This window comes from Elephas maximus, chromosome 21, assembly GCF_024166365.1.
Source record: "Elephas maximus indicus isolate mEleMax1 chromosome 21, mEleMax1 primary haplotype, whole genome shotgun sequence".
Lineage (NCBI taxonomy): Eukaryota > Metazoa > Chordata > Mammalia > Proboscidea > Elephantidae > Elephas > Elephas maximus.
In genome coordinates this window covers 39,738,435-39,752,047 of record NC_064839.1, presented here as the reverse complement: position 1 = coordinate 39,752,047, position 13,613 = coordinate 39,738,435, and the positions used below count along the sequence as shown (strand labels likewise).

The 13,613-nt window shown below is 43.9% G+C and overlaps 2 protein-coding genes across 12 annotated transcripts in view; both read right to left on the bottom strand.

Annotated features, from left to right (window-relative positions):
• The window catches only part of VAC14 (VAC14 component of PIKFYVE complex), a 103,289-nt gene extending 99,368 nt beyond the window's left edge, over positions 1-3,921 (bottom strand). For all 4 annotated transcript variants that reach the window (XR_007514570.1, XM_049863727.1, XM_049863728.1 and 1 more), the window contains exon 1: positions 3,521-3,921. Coding sequence is in view for 3 of the 4 variants with exons in the window: in XM_049863727.1 (XP_049719684.1) it covers positions 3,521-3,624 (104 nt within the window). In the remaining variant the exon portion in view is untranslated. The remainder of the gene's footprint in view (positions 1-3,520) is intronic.
• A 1,996-nt stretch (positions 3,922-5,917) lies between these two features.
• The window catches only part of HYDIN (HYDIN axonemal central pair apparatus protein), a 443,907-nt gene continuing 436,211 nt past the window's right edge, over positions 5,918-13,613 (bottom strand). For all 8 annotated transcript variants that reach the window (XM_049863606.1, XM_049863605.1, XM_049863611.1 and 5 more), the window contains 3 exons: positions 12,136-12,366; positions 8,732-8,956; positions 5,918-7,556 (listed from right to left, as the gene is read on the bottom strand). In XM_049863606.1, the coding sequence (XP_049719563.1) occupies positions 7,074-7,556; positions 8,732-8,956; positions 12,136-12,366 (939 nt within the window). In that variant the 3' untranslated portion in view covers positions 5,918-7,073. The remainder of the gene's footprint in view (positions 7,557-8,731; positions 8,957-12,135; positions 12,367-13,613) is intronic.

Below are 13,613 nucleotides of genomic sequence, written 5' to 3'. Positions count from 1 at the left end.
TGTGATAGCGCAGAACTGCTCCATAGTGTTTCCAAAGCTGTAATCTTTACGGAAGCAGACTGTCACATCCTTCTGTGGAGTGGCTGGGGGGTTCGAACTGTTGATCTTTCAGTTACTGGTTAAGTGCTTAACTACTGTGCCACCAGGGTTCCTTACTATACAGATAACTGCCAGGATTCTGCCTTTTCTTCCCTGGGGCATCTGCAGTCTATACAAGAGGTCAGCAGTCTGTGTTGTGGGACATACTAACCATGTCCGATGAAGAGCATGCTCAAGCATCTGAGCACTTTCTGTGTCTTGCACATGTAGGACATGCTTGGACATGCAAACTGCTGGTAAAGCACAGATAAATAAATAAGTTGGTTCCAGCCCCTGGGCAACTGATGAAACATATTCAGAGGAATATGCCAAATGAGCATCCTCCTTCCTAACATGGCTACAGAATGCTGGACACTGATCTGAGGGTCTTCTAGACTAGTGCTTCTCAGACTTTAACGTGCACACAAATCACTCGGGATCTTGTTAAAATGCAGATTTTAATTTCTTAGGTCTGGGATGGGGCCTGGGGGTATTTTTTGAACGAGCTCCAGGTGATGCCTATGCTGCTGGTCTGTGGACCACCCTTTGAGTAGTGAGGTCCTTAGACTGCAGTGTTATTTCCCCAACAAAACTTTACGGTCATTCATTCATCCAACACTCAATGTCAAATGTCACCAGGCACTACGGTAGCACTGAGGATACAAAAAGCAGGGTCTCCGCTCTTCTGCAGCTCTAAGTCCAGAGTCTTGGGGAGTTTCTCTGAATTACACAAATCATTGGCAGTGAGAAATACAAAACGAACCCCATTAAAGACAAAAACCTCGTGGTACAGCCTGCAGAATGAGAGTACTCACACAGGTTGAGCTAGAAGCGACAACAGTGCTGAGAGGAATACCTCTATTCATGGACTCAACAGGTGATGCAAGCTACGATAAAACCAGATATTCCTGAGAAGCAGAGTGGGCGACAGACGAAACTGAGTGTCACTGCAGCTTTAAAACCAATAAAACCCATGGACATGAAGCCATGTGTATAAGCCATCTCTGGGTTCCCTGCTCAGTGTGGCAATACTTATCATTAAGACTTGTTAGTATTAGCATGAGCCAGGACATAAGCAAGAAGCAGTATGAAATGGGAAGAGTCAAGAAAGTGGTGTCTGAGGAGAGAAGAAGCTAGATGGTTTGGAGCATACTGAACGTTAGTGCTGAACGGGAGGGTGCTTCAGAGATCCTGTTAGTAAAGTTCAAGCCCCTTGTTTAGGAGTACACTAAAACCCAAAGCAGTTAAAGCAGTGGTTTGACTGTCACAACTGATGGAGCCCTACTGGCATCTAGTGGGTAGGGGCCAGGGATCCTGCTAAAATTCCTACAATGCATAGGATAGCCCACCACAACAAAGAATTGTTTGCAAGAGTCAATCTGTCCCAAATGTAACCCATGCTAAGCTCAAGAAACTCTGAGTTAAGGAATCTGTCCAAGGTCAAAGAACAAGTATCACAACATGGACTAGATTAGTGCTGTCCTACAGTGCTTTCTGTAGTGATGGACGTGTTCTAACTAGCACTTAATTGTGCTCACGTGGGACGTGTACATGGAACAAGAGGCAGTTATTCAAACTGAACAAGGGGTATTGTGTGGCTCAAAACTGGAAAAGTATGCAGCAAGGTTGTATCCTTTTACTGTACTTATTCAATCTGTATGCTAAACAAATAATCTGAAGAAGAATGAGACATCAGGATTTGAGGAAGACTCATTAACAGCCTGTGATATGCAGATGACACAACCTTGCTTGTTGAAAAGTGAAGACAACTTGAAGCACTTACTGATGAAGTCAAAAACTACTCCACTATGGATTCACATCTGAATGTGAAGAGAACGAAAATCCTCAACTGGACAGATAAACATCATGATAAATGGAGAAAAAATTGAAGTTGTCAATGATTTCACCCTACTCAGATCAATAACTGAGGTATGTGAAAGCAGCATTGGGAAAATCTGCTGCAAAAGATCTTTCTCAAGTTTTAAAAAACAAAATGTCACTTTGATGACTAAGGTGCATCTGACCTATGCCATGATCTTTTCAACTGCCTCATAAGCATGCGAAAGTTGGACAATGAAAAGAGAAGACAGAAAAATTGATGCATTTAAACTGTGACGTTGGCAAATACTGAATACACCGTGGACTGCCAAAAGAATGAATAAATCATTCTTAGAAGAAATACAACCAGAATGCTCCTTAGAAGTGAAGATGGTGAGACTTCATGGCGAGGCTTCGACTCACTTATTTAGGACATGTCATCAGGAAAGACCAATTGCTAGAAAAGGACATCATGTTCGGTAAAGGGTCAGTAAAAATGAGGGAAACCCTCAAGGGTATGGACTGACACAACAGCCAGAACCATGGACTCAAACATACAAACATATAAATGATGCAGGACCATTCCATGTTTTGTTCTGTTACACATAAGGTTGCCATGAGTTGGAGCTGACTCAATGGGAACTAACAACAACAACATCCACATGCACGCACTACACACTTGAAATACAGCTAGCGGGATGAAATTTTTTAATCTTATTTAACCTTTAATAGTTTGAATAGCCACACATTGTCGGTGGCTGTCCTGCTGGACAGGGCAGAACTAGAATTCATATATCCTGAGTCTTCCAGCTACACAGTCTGCTTCTTTCTATTCTTCTAATTTTATCACTAAGATTTAGCTGGCAAAAAATACATAAGTAAAATAATAATGACAATAATAAAATCTTAATAAAGCATTCCCTGTTAAACACCCTGTTTTCTGCGCTGGGAAATAAAGTAAAATGTTAGATCACAGTAACACATACGTGCAATAAAATTGCAGAAGCAAGAAAAGTCTGATTATTCCTACTTCCACTTGTAGGGAAAGGCGATGTGACAGAAATAAAACAACCTTCTGAGTCTTGAGTTCATGAAGATTCCAACTGACTTCTCCGCTCAGTCACATTTTACAATCCCTGTTCAATTCTCAAAACTTGGTAAGATACAAGGCTGGATAAGATACAAGGCAGGTCAACATCACTAAAAAATTCTTACGCCTCCGACATCTCTACCTTCACAGAGGCCGCTCTGCGATTTGCTAGTTTTGATGGAGACCACTATGTGCCAGGTACTGTGCTAATTAAACACTACACACACATTAAGTCACTTCGTTGGGCACCAGGAGATTAAAGAACTTTGTTCAAGTCACACAGCCAGTCAGAAGCCAATGTGGGACTCGAATTCAGGTGGGACTCGAATTCAGGTGTGACTCCAAATCTGCTCTTAAGCACTGTGCTAACTGCCCAAAACCTGGAAAAGTCATTAAGGAAAAGCAACATCGGCTAGGAAAGCGTGAGGAGTCCCCCCCACCCCCCGCGGAGCAAATTAGCGAGGGGGCTGCACAGCTAGGGCGGGGTCCTGGCCCCGCTCCCCCTGGCTGGCCCGGGGTACCAGTGGCTCTTACTTCTCGATCTCCAGCGCTGCAACCTTCCGCTTTTCGTACAGCTTGTCATTGAGGGCGCGCACGATGTTGGGGGTAAGCGGCGCGAAGTCCTTCTCCGGGTTCATGGTAGCAGGTCGGGGCGGGCTTCGGAGCCCCGCGACTCCTCAGCCCGCGGCCGCCGGGTCAGCACCGTGGTCAGGGGAGTCTGCAGCTCCGCGCTGCCCCCGGCACCAGTTCATGGGCCACGCCTCCCCGGGCCCTCCTGCTTCTTTCAGCCGCCGCGCGCCGCCTCAGAACCCGGACCCGAACCCCGCCCCTGCACACCTGCTCCCGGCCGCCTAATGGCTCACGCGACCCACTCCCGCCCAGAGCCAGCCGTACTCATAGAACTGCGGCCATATTACTCGTATCACATGCCTCCGGAACAACTTCCGCCTTCCGCTGCGAGGACCCGCCCCCCGCCAGCCACGCCCCGGACGCTGGCCGCATGTGGGTTGGCCATGCCCCCAAAGGCTCCACCCCCTCTTTTCACACAAGTCCGCTCTCCGTCCCGGTGGCATTGGTGCGACGTGAGACGTGCTTTACGGCTGTATCACGCTCTGCGGCTGGCAACGTGGTGGGCGTTGTGTAGCTACTCAGGACACCGAGGCTTTTGGAACTTGGTACAATTAGCGTAATGTATTCAGTAAAAACGTACCGAAATTATTAAGTACTTGGTTTCCAATTAGTTATCGTATATGCCAATGTTCACAAAATTGAGTAACGCCACCGTATATTCGCCATATCGTAGCCGCTTGTACTGTTACTCGTTTTTGAAATCAACTCACTAAAAAAAAAGTTATTATTTTAGCTTTGCTTCTGTCCTAAAATCACGGGTTTGAATAGCTAGTTATATGTTTTTAAGACACACTAAAATAAGTTCTTAATTGTAAAGTGGTGCTACTTGTCTACAACCTAAAACCTCAGAAACAATGGTCGTCACCCCACGGTTTGGGAATCAGGGTGTGCTGACTGACCATACTGATACCTAGAAGGGCTAGATGACAGAGGGCAGAAACCCCAAATCGATTGCAGGGTATCCACATGGATCCACTGCAGAGCTCCCCCTCCGGAGTGCGTTCGTGGAGCAGAAATTGAGGCTCTGTGGTGAAATTTTAGGAAGCAACTCTTGGATGCAGGGTGGCTAAAGATACAGTGTCCTAGTCACCTAGTGATGTCCTAACAAAAAATACCACACATGGGTGGCATTAAAGAACAGAAATTTATTTTCTCAAAGTTCTGGAGGGTAAGAGTCCAAATCAGGGTCTTCGCCCTGTTGATTTTTCTGTGGGCCAGGTCCACTATGGTCCAGCTTTTGTTCTAAGCCCCGCTCTACTCTGGAAGCTTACTTTATATAACTCTGCTGCATCGCTTCATTTGCAGGTTGTGGATTGAATTGTGTTCCCCCCAAATATTTATTGAAATCTTGGCCCCTGCACTTGTGGATATGACCCTGTTTGGAAGTAGGGTTTTTCTTATGTTAATGAATCCATACCTCAAACTGAGGCTAGCTGATGAGGATGCAGCTGGCTGACCCCTGTGATTTCAGCCTGTTAAGACCCTCAGCCAAGGACCCACCACCACCCATTTCAGAGTCTTGACCCACAGAAACTGAGATAATAAATGTGTGTTGTAATTTGTTATGCAGCCATAGAAAACTAACACACAGGCTAACCTAAAATTCAGTAAGCCATGGAGGAATTATGTCTAGAAAAATCCTGGAAAAATATTTTTTCCTTTACTGGTGGATTTCTCACAGCTGTTAAAACCATTGCCAGTACAATTCAATGAGTGAAGGGGTGTCTACCAACAATCTGAAAACTGTCCCCAATATAGATTCCTCCTCTTTACTTGAAACCAGGTAGCACTGTCAAGGACTTTTCCAAATGTTTTGTCAAGTTCATGTCTAGGATTTTGGTGATGGTTGATGCAATGCTATGAAAAAAATTAAATCAACAGATGATTTGGATCAATTTCTCCAATGTGTATTCATTTCCACTGGACCTATAGCTAATATAACATTTCATCTGTTTCTTTTGCTTCTTGGTTTGGCTTTTTCTTAAAGGTGAACTGAATTTCCCAAGAGTTATAATATTATACAGTTTTTTATTAACTGCAAAAGACATGTTTTTACCAGAAGGAACTCTTTTCTCCTCAAATTACATTCTGAATTAGGTTGCTAAGAAACCAGATTTTTACTAAAGGCCCAGGTCAGTGTTTTGTCCTACATTTAGGTCAAAAGTTCTTCTCTCTCCTGCATGGGCTTTGTTTGGGTGAAGGGAGAAGGGAGTAAGGATGGGGGCGGGGTGGGGGGAGGATTCTCAGTCATTGGTGTATATCTCAGACACAAATCCACTCCAGGGCTATTCTTTAACCATCTTTATTTCAAAACGTACTTTTGTGGTGCCAACAGGGAAGTGGTCCTGTTAACACATACAGCAAGACCCAAGGAAGAGAGGGCTGTGGAGCCATGGCTCTGGGCTCAGGGACATGCCCCACTGCTCCATGGAGGTGGAGGCGGAGGCGGAGGTTTCATAGTGCTTTCCCTGTGAAGTTTCCCTTCCTAAGAAAGGCATTGAGATAGATCATCACCCTTTACGTGCACACAAGATAGTTGCAGTTTAAACATATCAAATATGGACACGATCCTTCCCCTGGAAGGAGATTCCAATTCAGTTGCAGCACAAGTGGCTGGGTGGATGCATGCTCTGTAGCACTGGCCCTCAGCCCTGCTGTGTAAGTTTTCAAAAAAGAAAAAATATGATGCTCATGCCCCTCCAAGACCAAGTAAATCATGGCTGAGCGAGGGGGATTCTGGATCAGGTTTAGGTGATTCTGTCTCACCAATCCCTGCTCCGCAGGCTGAATGCTGCGCATGGGGTTGGGTGGGGGCAGGGGACTGGGATTTCCATTAGTGCTTCTCCAGAACCTAGCCATCAGCAGGAACAGGCATGGGATTCAGAAACTGACAGAAAAGCCAAGAAAAAAGCACATGGGACCTACGCTGGTCCCTGTCCCTGCCATGGTTGCCCTAAAGTTACCTGTATGTTGTTTTGAAAATAGTTACTTATTTGCTTTTATGTGAAAGCAGAATAAAATAACACACAGAGTCACATCTAAAGACTCTTTAAAACATTGGATTTTAAAAAGAAAACGCAGTGCTCCAGATCATGAACTGCTGAGTGCTCTCTGATACAAGGTCATGAGCGTGATAATTGGGTCTTCTTGTTGAAAATGGGGATTTTTACAGAATACCTGAGCCTTGGGGATACGTTAATTAATTAAACTCAGGGGCTCACAAGGAGCCAGTTATCTAAAATAGAGGTTTGCTGTGTGTAGCTACTATCTCTATCTCTATCCCTATATCTATATGGAATACATATACTACGGAAGTAACTGCACCTATAATTGAATGAGGAAGATAAAAGAGTACCTTTAGAATTCTTATTCTTTATCTTTTGTCAGGCTAGAACAGTACGGAGATACTAAGGCTGAGGAGACGGCTTTTCATTGATGCAGCTGACCCTGGTTACCTCTAAGGGGTGATCCCTTTCAGATAGTACACCCACTTAATTCCTGTTTCGCTGCCTTCCCCAGGAGGGCAGGATACAATCAGCTTGCTGGTGATGGGTGTTTTGCTGCCTGAGGGATTTCCTTCAAAGTAGACTGTGATGTTGTTGATCTTCTTGGGCCGCACGGAGTCTCCAGCGCGGATGGTGAAGGCTGGGTTCTCCACAACGATGGAGAAGGTCACGGTACGGTAGAAAACATTCTTGAAGGGGATGATGATGTTGTACCCAGCTCGGACCAGGAAGGGCCCCTGGGGCTTGGGGGGCAGAGACATTCCAAAGAGGGGGATGATATACTCCCCTCCTATGAGCGACGACAGGGTCAGGGTGCCCCTGGTCTCACCCAGGTGACTGGGCTCGAAGATGACTTCCACGCTGATCTCGGTGCCTCCCTGGGCTCCTGGGGCTGCGTTAATGACTCTTTCCGTGTGGAAGTCTGGACAGTTGGTCTGCAAGGGGAACAAGTGCGCTCGGCTCACACAAGATCCTGAAGAGCATATGAAGAGGAGCCCAAGACCACCCCAGACCTCTGCTCGTGGACATCAAGCGAGTTACGCTCGTGTGAGGCTGGGCAGGTTATAAAGCTGTATCCTTGTAACTACCTTGAAGAGGAGGTATTGATACTTATTATCCCTATTTTACTATGAAGAAACTGAGGCACACAGATGTTAAGTTACTTGCCCAAAGACATACAGCTAGATTATGTTGGTGGGGCAGTTGTTGGTCTGCATGTCTACAACCGGTTCTACTTTCTTTCCATGCACGTGGAAGATGGAACTTCCTGGCTTCTGGTGCCTGGGTGGGTCTAGTTCTGGACAATAAGTTGTGAGCGCAAGTGACAGGTGTCACTTTTATGCTGGAGCATAAGCAAGCCCCTCTAGTGTCTTTCCTTCTGGAACCGTGACTGGAAACATCACTGGTTCTGTTTTTCTAGAGAACCCTGACTAAGACATTTGGTGTGGCCCTGTGAAGAAGCTTCGTTCAATGGACTGTGAGTAGAAGTGATGTGTGTAACTCCCCCCTTTTTCCCCCTACTACTTATGCCCAGACTGTTATTTGAGAGAGGAATAAACTTCTATTTTGTTGTTATTTTGGGTTTCTTTTTCAGTAGTAAAACCTGTATTCCAACTGATATAATAGCTAATATGTACGGAACATTTATTATGGGTCAGGCACTATGAAAACTGCTTTATGTGCATTAAAAAAATCCTGCCAGCAATCCTGGGAGGTCAGGAGTATTACCTCCAGATGAGTCCAGAAAGCTTAAGTAAATTATTCACACAATGAGTAAGTGATGAAGCCAGGATTCAAGTACAGCCTGTACTCATGGCCACTGATCTACTGTTCCTGTTATTGACTACTGAGCATGCTGTGGGAAGCAGAATGTTTCCCTCCTAGCTTAAGCTAGAAAGTCAGTAAAGGAAGAGAACCCAGGCCTGGAACGATTTGTTTCTAGCTGGGAGTTTCCAGGCTAGATTCAGGCCTCTGAGGAGGGGGCTGCTGTGACAAGCACCCGACTCTCTCTGAGTTTCAGGTTCCTGCACCTGCTGTGTCTTCCTCTCATTATTTTTGAGCTCAGACTTCTGGCAAGGGAAGGGCAGAGGGTGGGGCAGGGGCTGCTCACCCTGCAGAGGTATTCTGTCTTCTGTCGGGTATAATTGGTGAACTTGGCAAAGATGCTCTGGCTGCTGCCAATAACAGTCTGGAAGTGGACGGGCTTTTCAGGTAGTGCGGGGATGGCTTTCAAACTGAGCTCATACAGGTAGTAACCCAATTCACTGTTGTGCAAAGACAGTCTCCCAAAGGTTTCTCCAGCTTTCAGGGGCTGGAACTCAAATGAGAATGTGCCCTGAAAGAAAAGACAGAAGCTCCCGTGATGCTGAGAGTCTGACCCATCCCTGGCCACCCAGTGCCCTGTCCAAGGCCTCATAGCAGGGTGGTGGCAGAAATAGTGCTTCACAAGCAAATGCTCACACTGATCTTAAGCCTGGGGTCCCTCTGTCCAATCAGACCCAGCTTCCCTCCTCTATAGCCCTTTGGTTTTCTCTGGTCCAGGTGTTTCTATATGTGGAATTTTCTGAATCGAAATATAGTAACTCAAGTTCCTCTCCTGAGAAGCACACTTATGGAGATGGGGTTTGGGGTACTGTCAGCAGGAGGGATGAAGGTCAGGCAGCTCCTTCTTGCTCACAGCCAATCTCAGACCAGCTTCCTGGTCTCTGCCTTCTTTTGGGAGAAGCTTTGTCCTTCCTCTACCATTACTGATAGCAAAACAAAACCAAAGAATGATTCAAAGATCGAGGAGTAGGAGGTTGGTAAAGTAAATTATAGTTTACCCACTTCAGTGGGATATTATGTAGTCAATAAAAAAGATGAGGGAGAGCTAAAAGTATTGAAATGAATGTGTTGATGATATCATAAATGGAAGAAAGGAGGTTCAGAAAATAAAGAGTAAAGTAGGAGCTTATTTTTGTGGAGAATACATCTATCCCAGTCCCAGTGCCGTCGAGTCGATTCCGATACATCTATATATGTACAGAAATGAGGCTGCAAGGATATGTACCAAACTGTTACCAGTAGTTATCTCAGGTTGGGGGAAATAGGATTGTGGGGCACTTTTATTTTCTATTTCATACACTTTTGTATAGTTAAAATTTTGTTTTTACCATGTGTAGATATTATTATTATTTTTTAAATAACTAGTTCTTATTATTGAAAAAATAGAATAAAAACAGGGTATCATTAAGTCGTTGCAGATGTTTAATAGAAAAGAATATACTATAAAAATTTAGATTAAATGGACAAATGTATAAGCAAATATAACTTACAAAAACAAGCCCAAGAAGGTATAGAAAACCTACATAGTCCTGAACTATTAAAGAAATCGAATCAATAGTCAGAAATCAGCCCTTAATAAAATTCCAGGATCATAAAACTTTACTTGCAGGTTCAACCAGACCATCAAGGTTGAAAGAATTCTAGTCTTCCACGAGTTCTTCCAGAGGAAAGAAAAAGAGGGAGCCCACCTCAACTAATGTAACACTGATACTAAAAATCCAACAAGGATAATGGAAGAAAGAAATATTGGATCCCGTTCTTCTCCGTGAACATAGATGCAAAACTCCTGATAAAAATGTTACCATACCGAATCTAGCAATATGTAAAACAAGAGAATAAAACATGACTAAGCTGAGTTCGGAAACCCCGGTGGCGTAGTGGTTAAGTGCTACGGCTGCTAACCAAGAGGTCGGCAGTTCAAATCCGCCAGGTGCTCCTTGGAAACTCTATGGGGCAGTTCTACTCTATCCTACAGGGTCACTATGAGTTGGAATCGACTCAACAGCAGTGGGTTTTTTGGTTTTTAAGTTGGGTTTATTCCATGAATGCAAAGTTGGTTTAATATTAGAGAAACCAAGCAATTGCCACATTGACAGAATATTAGACAGCAGTGAAGATGAATGAGCCTCAGCTATGTGCAACAAAGTGGATGGCTCTCATAATCGTACTACTGAGTAAAAGAAATCCAATTTTAAAGAATGCATACATTATGGTTTCTTTCACAGAAAGTTCAAACAGGTAAATCTAAACTATATTTGAAAGCAAGAGATGATTATCAGGAGATACAGCGGTAATTTTTAGGGGTGAGGGAGGGAGGGTGCTGTGATTGGGGAGGAGCACACGACTGACGGGTTCCTGGGGTGATGGGAATCTTATATTTCATAATTATTTGTTTAAAATATACATGTTTTAATATATATGTACTTTCTTTTTTTTTTACATACATATTATTTCTACTTTCCTGTATAGATTTTATATAGTTCACAATGAAAAATAAAGAATAAAATAAAGGGCATGGAGACTGCCTCTGAAGAAGAAAATGGAATCTAGATTGTGAAGGTGAAGGAAAAGCTAGAGTGGGAGTAAGGGGAACCAGTCAGCTGGGCTGAGTTGGGGAAATAGAAGAGAGATTTTGATGGAATTACTACTCTAGCGAGTGACAGTTTTGAACGATAAATTGATAAAAAGAATAAAAAGAGAATTCATCTCCCAACAGCCTGAAATTCCATGCCACGTCCCCCGAGCCACTGTCAAAGGCTTCTTGTGTACCCTTCCTGAAACTGTGCATAAATAAGCATATATACATGTGTGTGTGGTGTACACTTGACACATTATTATGTATCTTGCTTTTCTTTTCACAACATATTCTGTGCTACTGTAGTGGACTGAATTGTGTCCCCCCAAAATATTTGTTAACTTGGCTAGGTCATGATTCCCAGTATTGTATGACTGTCTACCATTCTGTCATCTGATGTGATTTCCCTATGTATTATAAATCCTATCACTATGATGTTAATAGATAAGCGGCAGTTATACTGATGAAATCTATGTGATTAGATAGTGTGTTAAACCAATCTCTTTTGAGATATAAAAGAGAGAAGTGAGCAGAGAGACATGGGGACTTCATACTGCAAAGAAAGCAGTGCCAGGAGCACAGCGCATCCTCTGGCCCTGAGGTTCCTGCATTGAGGTGCTCCCAGACCAAGTGAAGACTGATGCATCACAAGGACTCTTCTCCAGAGGTGTCAGAGAGAAAGCCTTCCCCTGGAGCTGGTGCCCTAAATTTGGACTTCTAGCCTACTGGACTGTGAGAGAATAAACTTTTCTTTGTTAAAGCCATCCACTTGTGGCATTTCTGTTGTAGCAACACTAGACGACGAAGACAGCTACTTTTATAATTAGCAAAAACAAAGTATTTTTAGTTTGATTATGTCACACAAGCAAATAATAGAAAACCAGGTTCATAATAGAGAAATCCATTTCCCTGGCTGAACCCTCTTATGTCCCCCTAGTTCATGTGAGGACTTTGGTGGAAGAGGAAAGAGGAGGACATGCGTGTGATGGTCCCCTGCCATCCTGACCACCACCAGGGCTGGCCCAACCTCAGAGGATGCAGAACGTGGATCCAGAGGTCCCATGGAGAGAAATCCCTGTCACAGATACAGGGGACCCTGGAAGCCAGTGTCGTACCTCGCAGTTGGCTGGCACCGCAAATTGGGAGGGCAGGCTGATTTCAGGCACCCTGCATTCTGTGGAGAAGGTCACTGAGTAGGGCAGGGGGTTCTCCAGCTTGATGGAGGCCGATGTACTCTGCCGGACCACGCTCACCATCTCGATGGTTTTGATGATGCCTGAAGGGATGACCCTAAAACTCACTGTGTAGTATAAGAACTCGTTGGTCATTTCATTTCGGAAGATCACCTGAATTCGCGGGGAGAGGGGAGGAATCAGGCAAGAGCAGACAGGTTAGCTATTGTCCTCTGCACATTTACAGGTGACACTTCCACCTGTTAGTGTGGCCTGGGTCATATGGTAATTTCATGCTAGTATGGCTAACTTTTTGAGTAACTGCCAAATTATTTTCCACAGTGGCTACACTACTTTTCGTTCCCAGGAGCAAAATACAAGGGTTTCAATTTCTCTACATACATGATATCACTTGCTGTTTTTTTTCAATCTTTACATTTCTTTATTCTCATGTGTGAAAGTCTGGGGATACTACTCAGCTCCGTCTCCTAATGCACTAGTATGCCCTTCTCCATAGTCCATTACACTAGTCAGCATTCCTATATGGGTTTCTACTACAAGTGTTCCAGTTTTCATTTCTAGGGTTCCTAATTGATTCTGTGTTCACATATCCTGTTCTTAGTTCATGGATATGACTACTTTCCTTTATTCCTTTGAGTATATTAAAAATACTCATTTAAGGCCTTTTTCTGTTTGCTTTAATAACTTTTCTCTCAGAGGTTCTCACTTGTTGAGTTGGTGTTTCTATTTTATGTTTTTTTTTCCTTCAGATATTTGGTTATTCCTTGATTTTAAGATCGTCTGTTCTCCTGTCTGGGAATGGTGATCTGATCTGAGTGGGCTATCTTAAGATTGTGGAGGAGGAGATCACAGACTGCTGGGTGGAGTTTGCAAGTTCCCCTCCTGAGGGGAAGAGGGAACGTGTGTTCCTAGATATTTTTTTTCCCCTCATTTTATGATCTTCCCCTAGGTGACTCATCTTCCACTATAGCTTCAAATGCCATCTATAGAGGAATAATTCAAATATTATCTTCAACCCTGACCTCTCCTCTGAACTACAGATCCATATAGTCTCTTTTCTTTCACCTCGTTTAGTAATTATATGTTTATAGTGCAGTATTGGATTAACGTCATTCTCCCCCCAGTAGACTGTGTGTTCCATGAGAACAGAGATTATGCCTATTTCTGGTTACTCCTGTGTTACCCAAACTTAGTGTAGTGCATGGCATATGCTCAATAAATATTTGTTGAATGAATGAATGAATTAGGAAAAACAGCTCTTGCCGCTGCCAGTAGAAGACTTGTATGAAAGACCCTGGGTTATCTCCAAGTACATGGCTCTGAGTTTGAATCCTCCTCGGACATTACTAGCTGTGTGTCTCAAGTGCTCAGCATGATGGCTGACACCGTGTAAGTGCTCA